This window comes from Mus musculus, chromosome 7, assembly GCF_000001635.26.
Source record: "Mus musculus strain C57BL/6J chromosome 7, GRCm38.p6 C57BL/6J".
In the NCBI taxonomy this organism is placed as follows: domain Eukaryota; kingdom Metazoa; phylum Chordata; class Mammalia; order Rodentia; family Muridae; genus Mus; species Mus musculus.
The window spans coordinates 75,139,880-75,163,734 of record NC_000073.6 but is presented as its reverse complement, the minus strand read 5'-3'; the positions used below and the strand labels follow the sequence as shown (position 1 = coordinate 75,163,734).

General features: G+C 43.7%; 1 protein-coding gene across 8 annotated transcripts in view; it reads left to right on the top strand.

Moving 5' to 3' along the window:
* Sv2b (synaptic vesicle glycoprotein 2 b) overlaps positions 1-23,855 on the top strand; it is a 194,369-nt gene that overhangs the window by 145,528 nt on the left and 24,986 nt on the right. For all 8 annotated transcript variants that reach the window (NM_153579.4, NM_001109753.1, NM_001360573.1 and 5 more), the window contains 6 exons: positions 6,286-6,466; positions 6,977-7,128; positions 14,647-14,780; positions 16,009-16,098; positions 22,646-22,756; positions 23,571-23,659. In NM_153579.4, coding sequence (NP_705807.2) covers positions 6,286-6,466; positions 6,977-7,128; positions 14,647-14,780; positions 16,009-16,098; positions 22,646-22,756; positions 23,571-23,659 — 757 coding nt within the window. The remainder of the gene's footprint in view (positions 1-6,285; positions 6,467-6,976; positions 7,129-14,646; positions 14,781-16,008; positions 16,099-22,645; positions 22,757-23,570; positions 23,660-23,855) is intronic.

Here is a 23,855-nt window from a genome sequence, read left to right as displayed (position 1 = left end):
TGACATTAGCTGAGACCTGTTTATCTATGACTGTGGTCACTGAGGCTGACAATGTGTTAATGGTGTCAGTCGTCTGGACCTGTCCAGACAGAGCCAAGGCTGTCTGAATCAAGGCCAAACCCAGTTCCTTGTTACTGGTAAAAAAGCAGGGGAATACTTGAGCATTATACATCACCAGCATTGGGAGTGGAAATGTCGACATTATCCCCCAACGCTGCTCTCTCTTTGTTATTGTCGCCCTGGACATCACCAAGACGAGGGACATCACTATTCCCTTGGTCAGTCTGGATTTTTCGGGTGAGTCTTTCTGGTATCCAAAATGGGTTGTCTTCATTCTGTGGAAAAACACAAACAGCTCCCCTGGATCTTATCAAAATAGGATCTGGGCCATACCATTTATTATCAAGGACATTTTTCCATTTAACCATCTCATTGGGCCTATCTGGCTCTGAACAATGACGTTCACCTGCAGTATGGCCATGAGCATCAAGATTTAAAAAATTGAGTGTAAAGAGTGCCATAGACACAGACACTCTTGGTACTCGGGGTAGAGCCTCCTCGATTCCCCTCTTCTGTTTTAATAGATAGGATTTGAGGGTGCGATGCGCACGCTCAACAATACCCTGTCCTTGAGGGTTGTATGGAAGTCCAGTCACGTCCATCTGATGGCAGAACTGCTGGAATTCTTAAGGAGTTTGGGTTTCCCCCAAGCACTCCATGCCTCAAGGCAATGTTGAATCACATGTGAGGCTTTTTCACCTGTTAAAGGTGTGGCAAACATTACACCAGAGCAGGTGTCAATAGAAACATGTAAATATTGATTTCTCCCAAAGGAGGAAATATGCGTGACATCCATTTGCCAGACCTGTAATGGCTTGACGCCACGGGGGTTTACCCCTACATGAGTAGATAAAATTTGACAACAATCTAAAGGCATTATTAAGTAATCAGAATCATTTTCAGTAGAACCGATCCCTCTGGCGGCTCGAGGAATACCAGAGGAAGGAAAAACAGCCATGTAGGCTTGGCAAAATTATTAGTTGAGCTATTCTGTCTCCTTGTGATATAGAAAAGACAACTTGAGGACAAGAACAGAGAACCTGAAGTTCCCCTTTATAATCCTGATCTACAACTCTAGGGTGGACAACAAGACCTTGTAGGCTGCAAGAGCCTGCCTCTGTCATTCTGGCCACAAAATCTGAGAATGATTCCTGAGGTCTCTGGACGATCTTTTTTAGTTGTCCAGTGGCTTCACCTGCTCGGGAGAGCGCCTTCCAGGCCCTAATAGCCTTTTCATCTGATTCAGAACTACTAAGAACTGGCTCCTTGAGCTCATCTAGTGATGAGTATAGGCTCCTTCTCCTAGAAACCTCCGCTGATTGATCTTTTTTCTTTTCTTTTTCCTTCTCTTTCCTTCCAATCTCTCCCCAGGTATTCTTACCTGACCTAAACTTTTCCTCGGGTTCAAGACCCGTGGAAAGGCCTGTATACTTATTTTGTGTACCATATTTCCTCTTTGCTCCTACTCTCTCTCCCCGCTTTACTTCTGATAGATTGCCCTGAATTTCATCCAGAATTTTCAGCCCTGCCTTAACCGCTTGATAACATGTGAAAAGGAACAAAAAGGCTCCTAACACTAGAGAAAGTTCAAGGCCAAACATACCTTGTAAAGCTATTTCCCACTTTACTTCTGATAGACTGTCTTGAATTTCATTAGAAAGTTCAAGACCAGACTTACCTTGTAAAGCTATTTCCCACTTTACTTCTGATAGACTGTCTTGAATTTCGTTAGAAAGTTCAAGACCAGACTTACCTTGTAAAGCTATACTTATGGGTACCCTGTTCCCCACCTGAAGAGTTCTGAATTCACGCAGTTGAATCCTTCTCAACAGTCTGTTTTACGGGAACACTTCATTACCACCGTTCCCCAGCTGAAGAGTTCTGAATCCACGCCGGATCCTTCTCAACAGTCTGTTCTACGGGAACACTTCATTACCATGACCCGCAGTTCTGGTTCCGGAATGAGGGATCTTCCTTGCGCCGGTGATGGTAACCGTCCCGGGTTTTCTCATCCCAGGATTTCTCGTCCCGGGTTTTCTCGTCTCGGGTTTCAGCACCAACTCTTACACGCATTCTCGACTGGCCAGGAAAGACGCAACAAACCAGAATCTTCTGCGGCAAAACTTTATTGCTTACATCTTCAGGAGCAAGAGTGCAAGAGAGCCAGAGCGCAAGAGAGCAAGAGAGCAAGAGCAAAAGCAAGAGAGAGAATGGCGAAACCCCGCCCCCTTTAAAGAGAATTATCCTCCGCCTAGGACGTGTTACTCCCTGATTGGCTGCAGCCCATCGGCCAAGTTGTCGTCACGGGGAAGGCAGAGCACATGGAGTGAAGAACTACCCTTGGCACATGCGCAGATTATTTGTTTACCACTTAGAACACAGGATGTCAGCGCCATCTTGCAACGGCGAATGTGAGGGCGGCTTCCCACACAAGAGCTTTTGAGTAAAACCATTTATTAGGTGAATGACATCTCTGGGTTCTGAGGTTAGTGTCCTCTTTGTGCTAAAAGGAAGTCAATTCTTTTGCTATTCAAAGTCTTGTTTCAGGGCCAGCAGGGCCACCTTAGAGCATATTAGAGATATAGGAACTCAGGCTCCCCCTCTATCACATACATAAACACAGCTATTTATGATTTGTCTTACACTTTAGCCTCATCCCTTATCAGGTACCTCTGCCTTACTAATACTCCACTTACTCTCAACTACATTCCAGTACTCCTAACTACATATCAGACTTTCTTTTCCACCTTCCTGGATCTGCACATGTCACTGGTCACTGTTTTGTGTGTGTATGATGTGTGTGGATATGTAGATGTGTGTGCATTCAGATATATGACTGCAGGTATGTGTATAAGGCATCCGCATGCTGTACTGTGTATGAATAAAGGTCAGAAGACACACTGGACTTCCAACTTGTTTGAAACAGGGTCTTTTTGTTTCATTGCCCATGGCAGGCTAGCTGGCCTGTGAGCTTCTGAGATCCTCCTGCTTGACCTTCATCTAGGATTATAAACATATGAGTTTATTTGATTTTGGGCTATGTGAACTCAGATACTTACTCTTGTATGAAAAACATTTGATCACTGAGCTATTTTCCCAGCCCTAGGCACAGACTTTAATATCTACTTCAAGAAGAGCAGAATATATCTTTCTTGGAAGTCTTTCCACACTGAGAATCCTTGTCTGTGTTTTAACACCTGACACATACATTTTTCAGATTTTATCACTTGGTGATGATCATATATTTTATTATTTATTTCCTTGAGATGAAGGGACCATTTCACACTTATCAGGTTGTTCTGGAAATGAGTAATGAAGAATAATAAACTAATATGGAGACAAGAAATCTAGCCAATACGTATCTACAAGGGGCACTACGGTAGAATAGGTGTAGGCTCAGTTTTTTCAAAGATAGACAAGACTGATAAACTTTTAGCTGATCTAAGGAACCACAGAGGAGACTCATAATCAGAAATGGAAGAGGAGACATTGTAACTAATGTCACAGATATATAAAAGATACTAACAGACTGCTGTGAACAAGTGGATGTCAACAGATTAGATGAAGAAGAGCAGATAAATCCATAGAAACATACTGCTAAAACCAAACCACAAGAAACAGGAAGTCAGAAGAGACTAAAAGTTAGCAGAGACTGAATCACTAATCAAGCACATGTCAACACCACAAAACATAAGACTTGAGGTCTTCTCTAGTTAGCCCTACCAAACAGCTGAAGAATTAATGGCAAATTTCCTTAAACTCTTTTCCCCAATTTTAAGCATCTCCAAACTCCCTTTTATAAAGCCAACATCACTGTGATACTAAAGCCATGTTACTAGGTAATGCCCTCAACCCCCTGCAAAGACCACCGCACAGACACTCTCAAAGCCAAAGAAGAACTTCAATATCCCTGAAGAGCCATGATACAAATATTCTCAACAATGCATTACCAAATCATTATCAAATCAAATATGAACGCAAATGTGGAAGATCATATAACATGATCATGTTATGCAAACACAGTTCAATATATGTGTCTTAGAGTTTCTATGGCTATGATACAATGCCGTGACCAAAAGCAACTTGAAGAGGAAATAGTTTATTTGGCTTATGCTTCCACAACCCCAGTCAGTCACTGAAGAAAGTCAGGACAGGAACTCACATAGGGCAGGAACATGGAGGCAGCAGCTGATGCAGAGCCTATGGAGGGGTACTGATAATGAGCTTGATCCCCAGGCTTGCTCAGCCTGCTTTCTTAAAGAAACGAGGACCGCTAGCCCAGGGTGGCACCATCCACAGTGATCTAGATCTTCCCACATCAATCACTAATTAATGAAGTACTGGATAGGTTTGTGAGCTTACAGCCCAATCTTATGGAGGCACTTTCTCAACTGGGGCTTCCTTCTCGAGGATGACTATAGCTTGCGTTAAGCTGACATAAAACTATCTAGCACAATGATTGAAAACTCAAAGCAAATCAGGTGAAAAAGGAGTGTGCACCACCATGGATATGGTTGTGAGTGACAAGCCTAGAGCTAGTATTGTGCTTTATAGTAAACATTTTTCTAGTGAGATCAGGGGCAAGCTCCTTTATTTGCACTCAGTTCTGGGATATCAAATCAGAGCATTCAGGGAAAAAAGTCAGAGGAGGCAATCGAAATTAAGAAGAAGCCAAAGTGTCTGTTTGCAGATTTTGTGACCCTATAGCCAAAACCCTTACATACCATAAAAACAACATGGTAGAGCTAACAAACAAATTCAGTTAAGTTGTGGCATGGGAAATACACATGCAAAAATAAGTCCTGTTTCTATATGTGAGAAATGAGCTATCTGAGCAAAAAGAAATTAAAATCAGTGCCATTTACAATAGTATCAACAAACACTTCAGAATACATTTAAGCAAGGAAATAAGAGTTACACACTAAGAACTATAAAACCACTAAAGATGAACATTGAAGAGCATACAAATAAATGGGAAGATATTTATTGCCCGTAGATTGGAAGAGAGGATACAGTTAAGTGCTCATGCTAACTAAAATGATCCGTCATGCAATCCTTATAAAATTCCAATGACATTTTTCTCAGTGTTAGAAAAAAATATAAAATCTGTATGGAACACAAGACACTAGCTAACCAAAGAAATCTCAAGATAAAAGGAGAAAGTTGGTGTTATCACACTACCTACCTTCATATATGCTTCAAAACTATAAAGATCAAGACAGAACTGTACTGGCACAGAAATTAAAAAGCAGTAAAACAGAAATAAAACCACAAATTTATGGTGATTTGTTCTTTGAAAATACACACACACACGTATGTATGTATGTATTTAAAGTTATTCAATGTCTATGGGTGTTTTCCTGGCATGTATTCTGTGTACCAAATGTATGTCTGGTGCCTGAGACAGCCAGAAGAGGGTGTTGGGTTCTCTGGAACTGGAGCTTACAGGTGGTTGTGAGCTGCTCTGTGGGTGCTGGCAGTTGAACCCAGGTCCTCTGGAAGAGCAGACAGTGCTTTTATGCATGGAGACTTCTCTCCAGCCCAATGGTGGATTTTAAGATGCCAATAAGGTACAACAGGGGAAGGACAGTATGGGGAACACTGCATACCCACGTGCAGAGGAGTGAAGTTGGGCTCATTATACATCATTATAGATTATGTAGCTACATTTCCCCAAGACGTCCAAATGCTGTGGCTTGAAAAATGTTGCTCCCGAGCGTGTGTAAGTCAATCAATATTGATGCCAATTGATGTTTGTCATTTACATTATTTTCATCCTATGCAGTGTTTCCCACACAGGGTACCCTGAAGATTCTCTCTTTGAATATCACATTTCATACAAGGGCCTTTAAAGAATGCTTTCTTTGTTTAAATGCAAAGTTACAGCATTTACTCATGTGTAGCTTGTGAGACTCAAACAGTAGTCTTTAGAATGGGGTGATAGTCCTAATTTTAGTTGATCTGTGTTGATGTGTCTGCTTGTAAAGCTGGTGAGCTTATTATTTGGCTGCAACAGCATATGCAGAAAATCACCTTTGGATAGTCTCTGATTTCCCATGGGGGTCTTGGTCCATCCACCATTTTAATATGGTTGACACAGGATTTTTAGAATAGGGAAAATTATCATTGGATACCAATGCTCCTGGTCTTGGGTTAGTTCACTACAAAGCCCAAGGGTGGAGGAGAAGGTAATTAATGCTCTCTAATGTCTTTTCTTCTTCATAGGGCTGATAGTCTACCTAGGAATGATGGCAGGGGCCTTCATCTTGGGCGGCCTGGCTGATAAACTGGGAAGGAAGAAGGTCCTCAGCATGTCACTGGCCATCAATGCCTCCTTTGCTTCACTCTCCTCCTTCGTGCAGGGATATGGAGCCTTCCTCTTCTGCAGACTCATCTCAGGCATAGGGTATGTACTGGCTCTCCCCACCATGAGTCTCTCACCTCTGGCCCTCTAGCTCCATCTGATACCTCACAAAGCATTTGGATTGAATGTTGTTGCTTGACTTTAAAGATACTATATTAAAGTTAAGGGCAGACAAGATGGCTTGGTGGGTAGAAGTGTTTCCTACCAAGCTTGATGGCCTGAGTTCAGTCCCCAGAATGTACAGTGTGGAAGTGGACAACTGACTCCCACAAGCTGTCATCTAATGCCTATGGACTGTACCATGTCTTGTGTGTATATGCACACATGGAAATAAACAAAAAAGCAAACAAATAAATAAATGCAATAACTTTTTAAAAGCCAAAACAACCCAAGATTGCTTTTCAAATGTAGGGAAAGCCTCATTGCTGGTCTATTTAACTAATGAGGTTTTCATACAGAGCACAATCGTACAATAGAAGGCAATTTGGCTTCTGTTATGACATTTTAAAGTTTACAACTTGATGATATCTTTCTGGTGTTTTCTCTCTTCAGGATTGGGGGCTCCCTGCCAATTGTTTTTGCCTACTTTTCTGAGTTCTTATCACGAGAGAAACGCGGTGAGCATCTTAGCTGGCTGGGCATCTTCTGGATGACTGGAGGCATCTATGCATCTGCCATGGCCTGGAGCATCATTCCACACTATGGTGAGCCACAGACCTAAGACAGTTCCAGGTTCTCTGTTTCTATGGCAACCACATCAAATAAATATCAGCTCTCAACCTTATTTCTTATCTTGTAAACAGTTTCTGTAAGTGACTTAAAAAAAAGAATTTAGAATGTTACAGACAAATTAGACATAATTTAGAAATAATGTCATCTCTTCCCCTCTCCTTTTAAAACTATTTTCTCCTCCTCCACCAGTTCCTTTCTCTCCTTTTCTTTTAAATTTTCTTTTACCTATGTCTCGGTGTGTGTTCTCATGTAAGTACTTGTGAAGGACAACCTGCAAGGCTCAGGTCTCTAATCACACAGCCTTCATTTCCTCTGGCCCTCTTCACTTCAATGAGTGGGGCTTCGGGAGACCTGTTTTATAGATGGCTACTGGAACAAAAATCGTGAGATGTGGCTGGCTTACCTTAGGGGGTGCACCAGAGATGGGGTAGGGATAGAAACCTGGTGTTCCTCCAGGTATAGTTCACTACATGTGCACTTTACATTTTCTTTCTATTTTCACGTTTCAAGTTAGCATACAAAACAATGGATTTCATCGTGGCATCTTCAGTCTTATGTTTCATTACACTTGGTTCTTATTGATTGCCCTTCCCTTGGCCCTCTTCCTCTGATTGGCTTGCTCTCTCCCCCTAGTTAGTGCAACCACTTCAATTTCTTACCACCTATAGATCATTGCTCTTTATAGCTCCCCATCATCTTTTCTTCCTTTCTCATGATCTGCACACATACATAAACACATACATGCACATACAAACACACACACATATAAGCATACAAGCACATACATACATTTTTCTTTTCCGTAGTCAGAGTTCTTTCCTTTTCTATTATATTTTAATTTTTCATATTATAATATAATTACATCATTTCCCACTTTCTTTACTCTTCTAAACTCATAAAAGAATCTCACTGTCTCTCAAATTCATGGCCTCTGTTTCTTTCATTGTTGTCACGTATGTGTTTGTGAATGGATTTGTGCATTTCTAAATACATAAATACAATCTTGCAAGTTCATATACTGTTACTTGTACGTATATGTTTTCAGGATATATATTCATATCTTGTAAGAGAAAACATGAATTCTTAGTCCTTCTGGCTTATTTCACTTAATGTAATGATTTATAGTCTCCCCTTCCTTTTCCCTACAAATGTCACCATTTTTTTTCTTTATGGATATATAACTGCTATTGTATATATGTTACACACCGTCTTTATCCATTCACATATTGATGGGCATGTAGGTTGATTCCATTTCCTGGAATAACATTGTAGATGGAGGTCCATGGAGTAGGCCAGGAGATTATGGCCTCTGCTCTGGCTTGAGGCCCGTGCTTCCCAGCTGTCTATATGACCAGCCATCTTATATTGCTGCTGCCACAGCTGTGGACTGTCCCTACTATGCCTTCTCTGCCACATACTATGGGTTCTAAACTGTGAGTCAGAATAAAACTGTTCTCCCTTGTTCCTGTTAGGTGATCTGTCACAGCGATGTGAAAACTGGCTTTCCTTTGTCTTTCACTTGAGAAAGAGCATGGGCAGTTCTGTGCAGGTTTTTAATCGAGACAGGGTTTCTCTCTGTAGTGCTGGCTATCCCGGGATCTTTCTTTGTAGCCCAAGCTGGCCTGGAACTCAAAGACATCTGCCTGCCTCTGCCTCTTGAGTGCTGGGTTTAAAGATGTGTACAACCATGCCTGACCCTATGCAGGTTTTTAAAGGGCAGGAAATGGAGCTTATGATCTCCACTCACATTCATTTGTCCACATCTCTGTAGCAGAACAAATGCTACTGCAATGAATGCTGGGAAACACAAGCCAGCTGGGAATCTAGAAAATAGAAGAAAGGGGGTTGTGACCATCAGGTAGTTGTTAATTTTTAATATTTGAGAGCTGACCAGATTTTATATCATTAGAAACACAGAAAGTTATGAGTAGGTCTAGGGAAGAAAAGAGTTTCCTGGAAATTCTTTCAGTAGGCAGTTTTTAAAATGACTTTAGAAAGCCGGGCATGGTGGCAACACACCTTTAATCCCAGCATTTGGGAGGCAGAGGCAGGCGGATTTATGAGTTCGAGGCCAGCCTGGTCTATAAAGTGAGTTCTAGGACAGCCAGGGCTATACAGAGAAACCCTGTCTCGAAGAAAAAAAAATGACTTTCGATATCAAATTACCTAATAGGAGGCCACTCTATCCTTCACCAGATGCACATTTTGTACCTACTTGGGTACATGGTTCTGAGAAAAAAAATTATTTATTTGTTTGCTTATTTATTTTTTTCCTCCAGGCAACATGCATTTATTCTTTAAAATTTTTTTTCATGAATTAATTTATTTACTCACTTTACATTCTGATCCCGTCTCCCTCTCCTCCCAACCTCCCTCACACAACTCCCCCTCCCCTCCCCATCTCCTCTGAGAAGGGGGATGCTGACCCTGGGTTCCAACCCATCCTGACATATCAAGTCACTGCAGGACTAGGCACATCCTCTCCCACTGAGGCCAGACAAGGTGGGCCAGTTAGGGGAGCAGGATCCACAGGCTGGGTGCCACCATTCTTCCTATAAGACGACTTCCTCTGTTAACTGGTCCAAAAGTGTTAGCACGATAAAACTATTTCCACATTTACATGAACTTACTGAAAAACATTTTTGGTGAGGACAATCTGGGTAAAAATAGATGAATATTTCTTCTGAATAAATCTGAGTAAAGTCCGAGTTGTGCAGTATGGGGTTCTGCCACCCCATCTTCACAGCCATACTTCTATCTCTTCTAAAACAGGAAAAAAGAAGTGAAAAGAATTCACCTTAGACTCCCTGCCAGGCCGAAGCACAGTGATTCCCAGGGTGCAAACCATCCTGAGAATATTTTCTAGATGATATTAATGGCGCTAGCTTTCCTCCTGGAAGCAGTAGGCATGGCTACTCTGTTTACAGGGCACAGGTACAAAGGCAGCATGTCTTCAACTCAGACAGCAAGCAGTGAGGCCATGACTTCCTCTGGTTAGATCAGCCTAAAACAGGCTCTCACCTCAACCAGGCACCACTTACTTGGAAGATGCAGGTCCTGGCTGGGCTAGAAAGTACGTCTTTCTTCACCCATGGAAGCGAGCACAGGATGATCCATGCCATGTGTCTGCAGCACAGTGGGTGAAGTGGGGCAGGAAGGGTGGAAATGGGTGATGTGAGAGGAGAGAATAGTCACAGTAATCATTACCACCTGCATTAGTTTATAAACCTTACCTAAACACACACACACACACACACACACACACACACACACACACCCTCCTGAATGCATGGTTTCTTTTTTGACTTTGCTTTTTAAGACAGGATTTCATGTTGTGGCCTTGGTTGGCCTTGAACTTGCGGCAGCCCTCCTACTTCTGTGTTAACTTGTTGGGATTACAGGCATGTACTAAAATGGTGGGGAGCAGACGAGACCAAAATGAAAGGCCATGTGGAGGGACCACATGGTTTTGGTCTGGTCACTGCTGGCTGACGGTAGTGCTTGTGGCTAAATATTTTACCCCAAATGGATAGGAACTTTCTTTATTCTTATGCCTGTATGAAATCTGTGACTTTCATATTCTAATTTAGAAGTAGCGGTTTAATCAAAGTGGGCATTTGCTTGGAGAAAAAACTATTCTAGACATGATTCAGCAGAATCAGAATACAGCAAGAGCAATTACTTAATAATCCATTTAGTTGCTTTTGCAAGAGGGAATCATGGGAGTCCTGGCTCCAGAAATTTGGGCAACTGATTCAGAGAAAGAAAGTGGCAAAACTCAGAGTCCTCCTCCTCCTCCTCCTCCTCCTCCTCCTCCTCCTCCTCCTCCTCCTGTGAACTCATTGGGACAGCCCAGCAAACACTAAAATCAAGTGGGTATACGGTGGAAGAACGGGTCTCACTGTCGTCAGCCGCACCAGATGTTTGTGAAATCCTGACAGAGAAAAGTAGGGCAAGCCGAAAGCTCAGCTAGCAGAGCGGTCCGTGCCTCTGAATTAACGTTGTTCCAGATATTTGGAGGCAGTTTACCATTTAATTTTGTTCAATTTAAGGTCCCAAAGATGTGCCTAACGAACGCAGTAATGCAAATGCCTGAAATCACCAGAAAAGCCATAGAAGCATGAGGGAATGATGGATATTAGGTATCTTACTCATGTTATAAAAAGAACGCATCCTTCTGATGCAGGATGCTTCTAAATATACTAGTGTTGGTCCCCTTTTCCTGGTCATCCATGTGAGTTTGACTCCTTGGGATGTTTTGACCAACTTGGCGTCTAAGGATGTCAGAACTGTGTTTGGACCTGAGTCAAGAATGTGTAAATAATGCTATGGTTTTATTTTTTCTTGACTAGTATTACTCCCAGGAGAAAGTAAGGGTTTTTAAGTTAAAATGGAAATGAATCAACCACCCCCAGTGAGACAGGGATGACCAAGCTGTGTGGAAAGGAAAAGAGGGTTGGCTCTGATGGAGCACACTGGATGAGGGATGAGTGCCCTCTCAAGGGGCCACATCTCACCCCCTGGACTCCTGCTTTGCTACTGTTGATCAGTTGTATGTGCAGTAAGAAGTGTCTGGAGGCACGGATGTGGGTTAGAGGTCAACTGTGGAAACACAAGCTGGAGCATGATGAAAAATCAGAAATTGCAAGGTGAAAGCTTCGTACCACCTGAGCTAGCCATAATGTGGTTTTTGTTTGGTTGGGTTTTTTTAAGCTAAAGAACTAGAAGTTCTGTATCCAGGTAGTTCCTACCTTCTAAATGCTAAGAGTGAGTGAATTTATTTCTTAGGCTTTATCTATTAAAATACTGATTGGGTTGTTTTCAGATAAGCCCTGAGAGGTATTGTAACTTCAACCTTTGCTTTTCAAAAGTAGCTCATCGATTTTATTCAGCAGCTCTTACACTAAATGCCACGTAGTTACTTCTAAAAGTGTCGAATCCCGCCTTGAAGCAGGTGAGTCATTATGGGTTTCCAGGAAAGGGCAGGCGTAGCAAGCTTGCAGGGGACCATTAGCTGCATTCTGCAGTTGAGAAGACCCATTGAGATAATGATATACTCAGGATTTGAACTCTGACCCATTTGACTACAAAATCCCAAGATCTTACCATTGTGTGCACTCCTTAAAAGAGGCGAGTTGGGCTATCCATGAGAACAGTCAAAGTTAATGCGTGGGTAAACTCGCACAGTCACTACGGCAATCACAACTGAGGGTGCCCAAAGCAATCAAAACCAAATAAAACTAAGGCTCTGCTACAATTTAGGTGTGCCATTCCTAGTTGTATACCCAAAGAAATCTAAGCTAAGATACTGAAGAGCTAGGTACACATCTGTGTTTACCATAGCATGGTTTACAGTAGTTAAGATATGGAACCAACTTGTATGTCCATCAATAGATTGTGAATAAAGCAAATGTGGTGTAGATATAGAACGAATAAGACTTGTTTGGCCATGAAGAACAGAATTAAGTCATTTGCAAGAAAATGGATGGAATTGGAGATTATCATAGGTAAAAAAAATAAGCCAGGTGTTGAAAGGCAAATATCATATGTTTTCTTTCATGTGTACAGCCCAGATTTAACTATGAATGACATAAAAGTAGAAGGGGACAATCTGGGAAGACAAAGGGGACTATAAGAAGGGGGCAGATACAGGATAATGGGATGTGAATACAGACAGAGCACATGGCATGCTGGGATGAAAATGTCATGACGAATCCATCACTTCATGCTATGTATGAGTCTACACTAACAAAGCCTTAAAGTGCTTTCTCAATGTAAGCTCAGAAAAAGAATTTAGTAACACTTTGCACAACAACAACTCATAGAGCTTAGTCACATACTTTTTCAGTGGTGGTAAGATTCGCTTGAGTGGGGAAGAACATTTGCTTTTGGAAACATAGTCAGTCATGTCAGGATCTGTAATGCTTTCCAACGTGTGGTCATGAAGCCTGCTTGCCGCAGTACCCTGGAGTTGGTATTGTTCTTTGACCTGAGTAAGAAGGAACACTGACCCCTGAGCCACCATGATGCCTCCTCTGGGATGTGTCACTTGGATTCCTCAGATCCTTCTAAACAAGATCATGCTTTGGGCAGTCAATCCCACTGAATGCCTGTGTTTGAGATAGGAGCATCTCCTTTCACCATGGCAGTCTTGGTCTTCCTTCCATTTTGCAGGAGGCCACTTACTGAGTAGGAAGAAGAGAAGAGTACCCAGTGAGAGTGCCTTCTAGGCCATTGCTTGTGGAGGTATGGCAGTAGAACGTCTTTAGTTAGCAGTTTGTTCACTAAAAATGAAATGTCTCTACAGGGCTGAGGATGCAGCTGCATTCACACATTGTCCAGCATGCACTAGGTCCTGAATTTATCTCCAGCACCACATAAACTGATTAAGGTGGTGCATGCCTATAATCCCATGACGTGGGAGGCAGAGGCAGGAAGATTAGAAGTTTGTGGTTAGGACTGGAAAGACAGCCCAATGGTTACAAGAATTTATGGGTCTTGTAGATGACTGGGGTTCTATTCTCAGCACCAATATGGTTGCCAACAACAATCCATAACTTCACTTCCAGAGTATCTGATACTCTCTGCTGAGCTCTTTTTTTCTTATTTTTTATTGGTTATTTTCTTTATTTACATTTCAAATATCATCCCCTTTCCTGGTCCCCACCCCGGAAACTCCTATCCCACCTCCCTCCCCCTGCTTCTATGAGAGTGTTCTACCCATCCACACATTCCCACCTCCCCATCCTGGGATTCCCTTACACTGAGGTATCTAGCCTTCACAGAACCAAGAGCCTCTCCTCCCACTGATGCCCAACAAGGCCATCCTCTATTGCATATGTGGCTGGAGCCATGGGGCCCTCCATGTGTACTCTTTGGTTGGTGGTTTAGTCCCTGGGAGCTCTGGGCGGGAGGCCTGGTTGGTTGATATTGTGTTGTTCTTCCTATGGGCTCTTTATGTACTAGACATACACATGGTGCATATACATAGAACACAGGCAAAACACTTATACGCATAAAATAAAGATAAATACTTTAGATAATGTTTAAGATGCCCCTTGACTGACAGGTTCCAGGCCAAGGTGGGCTATATATGAGACGCTGGGGGAGCAGAGAGATAAATACAAAAGTAAGACAGCGGTTTCTTTTTCTTTTAGACAAAGTCTCATCCTGACTTACAGTCATCCTCCTGTCTCAGCCACCTGAATACTGAGATTATAAGCATGCACTCCAACGTTTGACTGAGGATGCTGCTTTTCTATTATACATTTATATAAGGCTCTGTAAATGTCAGGCAGGCCCAGAGCTCAGCGTTTGCTAAAATGCAAACTCCCAGACTCGTAACTGAGAAGCTCTGGCACAAACAGGGCATCTGCATTTTTTCAGCAGCTTCTCGTAAAAGGCTGGCGTGTCCTTGAGCTTGAGCGCCGGTTCTCCCACCACGTCTGCAGTGGGAAAGCCTAGTCTATAACCTTTCTGCTTCTTTCCAGGCTGGGGCTTCAGCATGGGGACTAATTACCACTTCCACAGCTGGAGAGTGTTTGTCATCGTCTGTGCTCTGCCCGCCACTGTGTCCATGGTGGCTCTGAAGTTCATGCCAGAAAGCCCCAGGTTCCTGCTGGAGGTGAGTCTATCAGCCACAGGAGTCCTGGCCTAGCTCACTCAGTCCCCAGCTGGGTGTCCTCTCCTCGGGGCTTGCTGCACACTCTCCTTCGTTGATGACCTTGCCTGTCACTAAATATGGCTCCCTTCCTCTTGGTGATGGTGGCAGGTTATGGATTGGGGCTCATGGTGCAGTAGGCAGGGACCCTCCCTCAGACTTGGAGGGTACTGAAGGACAGGTCCTGGCTTGCCTTATGGTACTGTCTCCTCACAGAGGTCCTGAATAGGAGACCCATGATATTTTCATGTATGCTGGTTTTTGTATAGCCACAGTGAAGTCTTTGTTAAATCTTGTCACTATCCCAGGGCCTCCAGGACTCTTAGCTCTGTAGGGCCTCCACTCACTAGAAAGCTGCTGGGGACCTTACGAGTTTCCTACTCTGGGGGGTTCTTGTGCCTACAGTAGTCAGAAAGTGGGAGCTGGCAGCGGGTGACGGGACTCAGCCTCACACAGCCTCCATCCCTAGATCAGCCTTGTCATTGACCATTGCAAGAATGATCCCCATTTAATTCTCTCTTGCACCCCACTTAATCACATACATCAGGCAGTTTTCAACCAGGGTCATTGCAAAATGCAACCTTTGCCTATCCATTTCTTATGTGTCCTAACAAATTGCCAGAGGCTGATGTCAACAAGTTTGTCTCACAGTTCCATAAATGAGAAGCACAAAATGAAGGTCCCAGAAGTGCTGGGATCCCTCTGACACCTGCAGGCAAGGGTGTCCCTTCCCCTTTCTTCACAAGGGTGCTGCCAGTCATATGAGAGTGGGGATCCACTCCACTCCAAGATGAACTGAGGCTAACTAATTCCATCTGCAGCAGCCTTCTTTCTGGATAAGGCCACACTCTACAGGGCAGCGCCTACTTAGGGTGGTACCCAGGACCTCACTCATAACACATTACTTTTTGTTTCACCTCGTCTGTGAGGAACATGACTCCTGCTCCACAATCCATTCAGTTTTGTAGCGATGTAGTTTTGTAATGTGTGGCATTTACCCCTTGGAGCCAAAACCTAGTTATCCTTCCAATGCAGACTGGGGACTTGCTGTAGGCTCTCACCTGCGGCTACTGGATCTATGTCAGATCCTTCAGACCCAGCACACTGTTTAGGGGTGGAGAGCTTTCCATCCCAGTGAAAAGGAGGCACAGGCAGTCATGATGCTTCATGTCTCTATTTTTGGGTTTTCCAGATGGGCAAACATGATGAAGCCTGGATGATTCTCAAACAAGTCCATGATACAAACATGAGAGCTAAGGGGACCCCGGAAAAGGTGTTCACGGTGAGTGTGCTAGCCTGTACCAACCAGGTGCTTTACCACTGTATTGAAAGAAAAGTATTCCTTTAAGATTACTGTCATTGTCATACTTGAAAGATCTCTTCATCAGAATTATTTGCATTGTGTGTATGTGTACAAGTGCATGTATACCACAGCATGCACACACACACACACACACACACACACACACACACACACACACACACACACATATGTATGTCAGAGGATAACTGTCAGGAGTCAGTTCTCTCCTGCCACCTTGTGGGATTCAAGCATCAAACTCAGGCCATTAGGCTGCCTACAAACATCCCTACCCACAGAATCATTTTACTCATCTTGCCAGCCCTAGGTATTGTTTTTTCTATTATCGTTTTCTAATAGCATTTCCTAAGGAAGGTTGAGAAGGTGATTCAGTCAGTAGAGTGCTTGCTGCACAAACATGAGGACTTGAGTTTGATACCCAGAGCCAGACAACCCCCCACCCACACACACACACACACACTAAATCACTAAGGAAGGAAAACCCCACACTGGGATTGGAGAGATGGCTCAGCGGTTAAAGGCATTTGCTGTTCTTGCAGAGGGCCAGGGTTTAGTTTCCAACCCCTGCATGCTCACTGTAACTTGAGTACAGGGGATTTGGTTCCTTCATCTGGCCTCTATGAGTACCAGGTATTTCTGTGATGTATGGACTCACCTGCAGGGAACAACCACTCCTACCCCCTCCCACAAAGGTAAAAATGAGTGAATTTAGAAAAAAAAAAGGCTAGCTATACTCCTGTGAAGGTATATCCACATGAAGATTTGCACATTGTATTTAGCTGTATGCACTAGTGTTTTAGATATCTCTGCATACATCCTCAGCCATCATTTCTCTCCATTGGCCTCTCATACTATTGTTTTAATGAAAGATACCGCCATTTTAATGAATGTCAGTGCTCGGAACATTAACACCACTTTCAACACGTCTCTATTGTCAGAGGCTCATTTACAGTGTTCTATTGCCTGCTTCTATAAATATCATTGTGATGAACCTCTTCATCCATGAAGGGCCTGGCTCTTCATGTTCTGTAGAAATAAAACTTCTGGCTAGGATGACATTGATTATTTTTATTATTTAACTTTTTGAGATTGTAATATAATCACAACATTTCTCTCCTTTCCTCCCTCAAAACCCTCTCAAATTTTCTCCTGGTTCTCTTTCAAAGTTATGGCCTCTTTTAAAGTTATTATTATTACATACACACAGACAGACAACAGACAGATACACACACACACACACACACACACACACACACACACCCCTAAATATTTAAATAGAAACTTGAGATGAATTCCCAAGTTACTCCTCATTAGAGCTATGTTACCTTTCCAAACCACAAGTAGCAGGCTACCCATTTCTCTCCACCCTCTCAGTGCTGGCAATAGCCTGGGTTTAAGAAGCAGGAAGTGGTGACTTCCATGAAGATGCTATGCTCCTCCTTGCCATACTTTGTAGCCAGACACCAGCAAGGCTTGGCTCAGGCAGCTCTTCACACCTGTGCTTGTATGTATGTATGTATGTATGTTTATTTATTATTTTTTATTTTTTTGTTTTTCGAGACAGTATTTCTCTGTGTAGCCCTGGCTATCCTGGAACTCACTCAGTAGACCAGGCTGGCCTTGAACTCAGAAATCTGCCTGCCTCTGCCTCCCAAGTGCTGGGATTAAAGGTGTGCACCACCACTGCCCCACACCTGCGCTTATAACACCCTTTCAGACTGGTATTTCCTGAGAAGCCTTTCTGGACAAGGTCCCACCTAACTCCCATTCACCCACATTTCCCCTTTTTACCCTGTGGCTTAAAGCCCTGGATCCTTAGGTGGGATTACATGGGGGCACTTGAGTTTCCTCATGGGGAAAGGCAGATAGTGTGCCTGTGAAGACATTATTACAGAGATTAAACAAAGAGCCCGAGACAATGCCTGCCTTGGAGTATGACAAAATATTAACAGCTGTGAAAAATGTTATGACATACATTTTTCATAAATTAGCGCATTGCTATCTTTATAGAAAATTGCTTAATGGCATGTTTGCAAAGTTCGAATGCTCCTAACATATTTAAAATAATAAACATTTTATTTTACTTTTAATTTTAAATTATTTTCCACATATTTATAAATATGTCTACCATATATATTAGCAACACTCTCATCCTCCCCACCCACTCCCCTCTCTCTTCCCCTCCATTACTTCTGTTTGCTCTCCTCAATACTTTTACTTATACTTTTATGGGACTAGTCAATCCATGACTAAAATGTATTACGAAGAGCAAACAATAGAAATACTCCAAATGAAGATATTAAGGGTCAATGGCTCTCCCAGCCTTCTAGCCTACACACACACACACACACACACACACACTCACACACTCACACACATACACACTCACACACACACATACACTCTCTCACACATTCACACACTCACACACATACACACACATACACACACACTCTCTCACACACCCACTCTCTCTTTCTATCTCTCTCTCTCACACACACACACACATACACTCTCACAAACACTCACACACACATACACATATACACTCTCTCACACACACTCTCTCTCCCTCTCTCCCTCCCTCCCTCCCTCCCTCTCTCTCTCTCTCTCTCTCTCTCTCTCTCTCTCTCACACACACACACACACACACACACACACACACACACACACACACACCACACACTTTTACTTATACTTTTATGGGACTAGTCAATCCATGACTAAAATGTATTACGAAGAGCAAACAATAGAAATACTCCAAATGAAGATATTAAGGGTCAATGGCTCTCCCAGCCTTCTAGCCCACACACACACACACACACACTCACACACACACACACACTCACACATTCACACACATACACACTCACACACACATACACTCTCTCTCACACATTCACACACACACTCACACACATACACATACACTCTCTCACCCCCCTCTCTCTCACACACACACACACATACTCTCACACACACTCACACACACATATACACTCTCTCACACACACTCTCTCTCTTCTCTCTCCCTCCCTCTCTCCCTCCCTCTCTCTCTCTCTCTCTCTCTCTCTCTCTCTCTCTCTCTCTCACACACACACACACACACACACACACACACACACCACACACTTTTACTTATACTTTTATGGGACTAGTCAATCCATGACTAAAATGTATTACGAAGAGCAAACAATAGAAATACTCCAAATGAAGATATTAAGGGTCAATGGCTCTCCCAGCCTTCTAGCCCACACACACTCACACACACACACACACACACACTCACACATTCACACACATACACACTCACACACACATGCACTCTCTCTCACACATTCACACACACACTCACACACATACACATACACTCTCTCACCCCCCTCTCTCTCACACACACACACACACATACTCTCACACACACTCACACACACATATACACTCTCTCACACACACTCTCTCTCTTCTCTCTCCCTCCCTCTCTCCCTCCCTCCCCCTCTCTCTCTCTCTCTCTCTCCCTCTCTCTCTCTCTCTCTCTCTCTCTCTCTCTCTCTCTCTCTCACACACACACACACACACACACACACACACTGATGGACCGTGATGCACAGGAAGGCTACAGTTGCAGAAGCCAGGCATTAGAGCAGACTCCCTGCCCACTGCCATCATCCCTGCAGCCCTCTCCTTCCTTGTTCCACAGCCTGGGCAAGTTCGAGCTCTGGGTTCCTCCTGGGAGGTGTGTCCCATCTCTCTTCCTCCAGCCTCAGGTGCAATGGCTTTTGAACCATATCAGTCTGGCATAGAACACAAATCAAGACACCCACCCACCACTTGCAGCAAGCATTTGTGAACTTGGTGGAGTTACTGAAAAGCTGATGATAATGGAAATGATTTCAGAGTGCATAGCTTGGCCCTTTCTCCCTTCCAGACCTTTCCCTCTTTCGAAACCTCTTTTTGTGCACGGATGTCCTTCTCCACACCATGTCAGAATGTGACAAAACATGTGCATGTGCACATGTGCATGCCTGCATGCAGCCTTGATTTCTTGGGAATACACTCACTGGGTTCTCAGCTTACGCTTGGTCACCTTTCACACATACGCTACTCCCAGAGCAACTGGGCTGTGACTTCTTTAAGGAATACTTCTGGAAACCTGGCTCGGCTTCTGAGACTGGCTGTCCTTGGTAGAAAAGTGATCCCACATTCTCACTTGGCCAAGTGCAAAGAGATAAGATCCAGCACATTACAATTAGGCTTTTATCTGAACAGAAAGTGGTTTGCTGGTCTGCAGCTCCTACCCAGAGGTGGCTGGGATTCCACTGTTGGGTATTCAGGGGAAAGCTTCCTCAGGGTGAGCTCTGGCAGTCAGCTAGTTCATATTCTTTAAGGAAGTTTGAGGTGATACAACCAACAAGCACCCCAACTTCTAAAGGCAAAAGCTAAGCTGTTTACTTCAGGACCTTCATGTTAGGGATGGGAGCACACTGGGAAGGAAGCCCATGGAGATCAGAGTGCAAGGGGCCTCTCAGACTCTGGGATTTTCTTACCCTATTGTGTATGCCACTCCCTAGATCTTAGGGTGTCACATCTGCTTTGAGTGACTTTCCCCCTTCTTCTTCTTCTTCTTCTTCTTTTTTAACCTAATAGGAAAGAGGAACTAAAAGGTTATAGGTTCGATGTTCCAAACTGACTTGTTGATCATGAGCTATGCTGAAGTGGAAAACGGGGTAGTCCAGGAATTAGGGGAAAGGGGAGCAGGGAAGGGGGAGGCAGGGGAAGAAGAGGTAGGAAAGAGAGAGGGAAGGAAGAAGAGAATGGGGAGAAAGGAAGTGAAGGAGGAAGGTAGAGAGGGAGAAAGTGCAGGAGAGGGGAAAGTGGAAGGAAGAAAGAGAAAGGGGAAGCGAAGGATAAGGTGGAAAGAAAGGGAAGGGAAGGGAAGGAAGTAAAAACACCAGGATGGAGGAACTGAAAGTTGACCGACCTCAGAGAGCTGGGCTGACATCGGAGGTCAGCAGGGGCTTGCATACTCTACTCAGTCCACCTGGGCAGAGCCACAAGCTGGTTCTTGTGTGTCCCCTTAAGTAAAGCACTCCTAAATGTGCTTGCTCAGCCATAGAGGTCAGCCCTGAAGCTGTTCATCCCAGTGCTCACCTCTAGCTTGACTCAGGAGCTGCAGGCTTTTGAAGCTCTGAAATGCTCCTCCCACGCGCCTGGACAGCCACAGCTACAAGCTTTCCCTGCAGAGAAACCCTGGAGGGTCTGGGACTTGGAGCATTCTACAAGAACTTCGGCAGGGTAAACAGGAACACGGGCCATATGCTCTTCTCCGTGGCACCCAAGAAAGTGTTCTAATTAATTGTAAATTCGAGCAGTTGTGCTGGAAATCAACACGCCCACTCCCCAAAGCCCAGGAACAGAGCGTTATTTCCCCCAAGGAGCAAAGCAAAGAAAGTTTACACCACAGCGGCTGCTTTGGTGATTTGGAGCGTGCTTTATAAGGGGCTTTCAAATCTGCCATCATCCTTTCCATTTGGCCTCCGGTGGCAGTAGCTGACGCCCAGAGGAAAGACTATTTTCACAGACTGCGCAGCTGCAGCTGCAGCTGCAGCTGGCAGCAGGATCGGATTACAGATGTGACTGTCAGGCACCTGGCCATCCTGAAGATTATCTAGCCCCATCCGGGTTTCTCCTTGGCATCTTCACATTCACAGTTTATTGGCTGAAAGAAAGACATGGAGAACTTGGCTCTATTTTATCCTAATTCAAACACTTCGTTAGATGAACAATAGAATAGAACAATGCTCTTCTTCTGGTCCTGTGAATTTGGGGAGAGTGTCTGCTTTGTGGACCTGGCTAACTCAACTAGAGGAATTTGCACTCCTACAATTCAATGATTAGTTTAAAAACCACATTGACGTGAAAGTTGCTGTTATAGTGAGTGAGGGTTATTTACATTAGACTTTCCAGGCTTTTATAGTTTGAGAACACAGACCTATTTCACTTTATCTGTCGTCAGAACTCTCATTTATAGCAAGAAAATTGGGATGTCCAGGAAGCCATGTTTTCTCTCATTCTGTTGTGTTTTTAAAACATCTCAAGTAGCAATGTCCCTCCTCCGAGTTGTGGCTTTCCTGTATTCCAAACTGTCCTGATGTTCATACTCACTAGCTAATAGAAGTGTGGATTTTAATGCAGTAGCAGCTTTTGTCAGTCAACATATTATAAACCTGGTAACACATATTTCTCAATGGCTTGATTTCCTGAAAAGACTATAGTTCAAAATGAACTATAGTTCATTTTGCTTGCAGTCAGACATATCCACATGGGAAAGTTCACCGAGAGATGCCATGCAAATCTTCATTTAAAAAAAATCATAAAAATCAGAGGACTGTTAAACACTTTTAAAATTCTAGATAATTCAATAGAGCCAAATACATTAAACATTTAGAAGAAAAAAAAGTTGAAGATAAATAGTGCTGAGATAATCACATCCGTCCTTGTTTTCCAGGTTTCCCACATCAAAACTCCCAAGCAAATGGATGAATTCATTGAGATACAGAGCTCAACCGGAACTTGGTACCAGCGCTGGCTGGTCAGGTTCATGACCATTTTCAAACAGGTATGATCTGTGAGCACACTTTTGCAGCAAAGGCTGTTTCCACAGGAGTCTATTATTTCAGTGGGTGAAGAATAAAGACCACACAGCATCCTTAAACTAATGTGGCATGATGGAGAGGGAGCAACCCCCAGGAAGGTGTCTGCTCTAGGCAAGGCCCCCTCCAAGCTTGCCCTGTATCTAGAGACGAGAGTGTTTTAAACCATAGTGTCTTCTCCTGCTGCTCTTTCTTAGCACCAGGGGTTTGATAGTCTAAGTAAGCACCCTTCTCTCCACACCTTTCTCTTCAGCAACTTCTCTTTAAGTAATTCATAGCAAGGAAGATAGGATAAATATAAATGACTCCAGGGTTTTAAGTGACTTTGGGAAGGAACACACTGATTCCATTTCTGCAGGAGTGTTTCAAGCTGGCTGTTGAGCACTGAGGTACCCAGCTAGCTTCTCCTGAGACTTGAAGGGTTCATGCTTTGTGGTCAATAAATTTTCGAAGTGTTGCCCTGAATGCAGGGTAGGGAGTGCAGAACTGACTACTGTAGGTTACTGAATGCCTCGGAATTCCAACTTGGTGTGCTTTTGGTCACATTTACCAAAGTACCCTGTCCCTAGGGAAATGCTACGTGGGTGTTGATGTGCAAAGGTGGCCAGAAGGAAGGGATGAACATTCCTTGTTATAAAGACAGGGCTCCTTCCTCTGGAGGAGGATGGGCCACCCCCTTCTTCTGTGATGTCCTAGACAACTTATTAAAACATCTGAGAAATGTGTTCTCTCTGTCACCTGTCCCTCCTGTTAACTCTTTTTCACTGGTGTATATCTTAGGTCTGGGATAACGCCTTGTACTGTGTGATGGGGCCCTACAGAATGAACACCCTGATTCTGGCTGTGGTCTGGTTCACCATGGCCTTAAGGTGAGTTCTATCTCACACTGGTCCCTGGTTTATAATTTGGTCTGGTGCACAGTTTGTCTCAGAGTGGATGCTTTGGGCCACAGTAACAAGCAACTCAATCTAGTCATGTCTCAGAACAGAAACCTCCTCTCCCAACCAGAGTCCCTTAGAGCAGCCGGGAGGGAGGAGTTCTAGCCTCAGGCTAGTCTTATTGCTG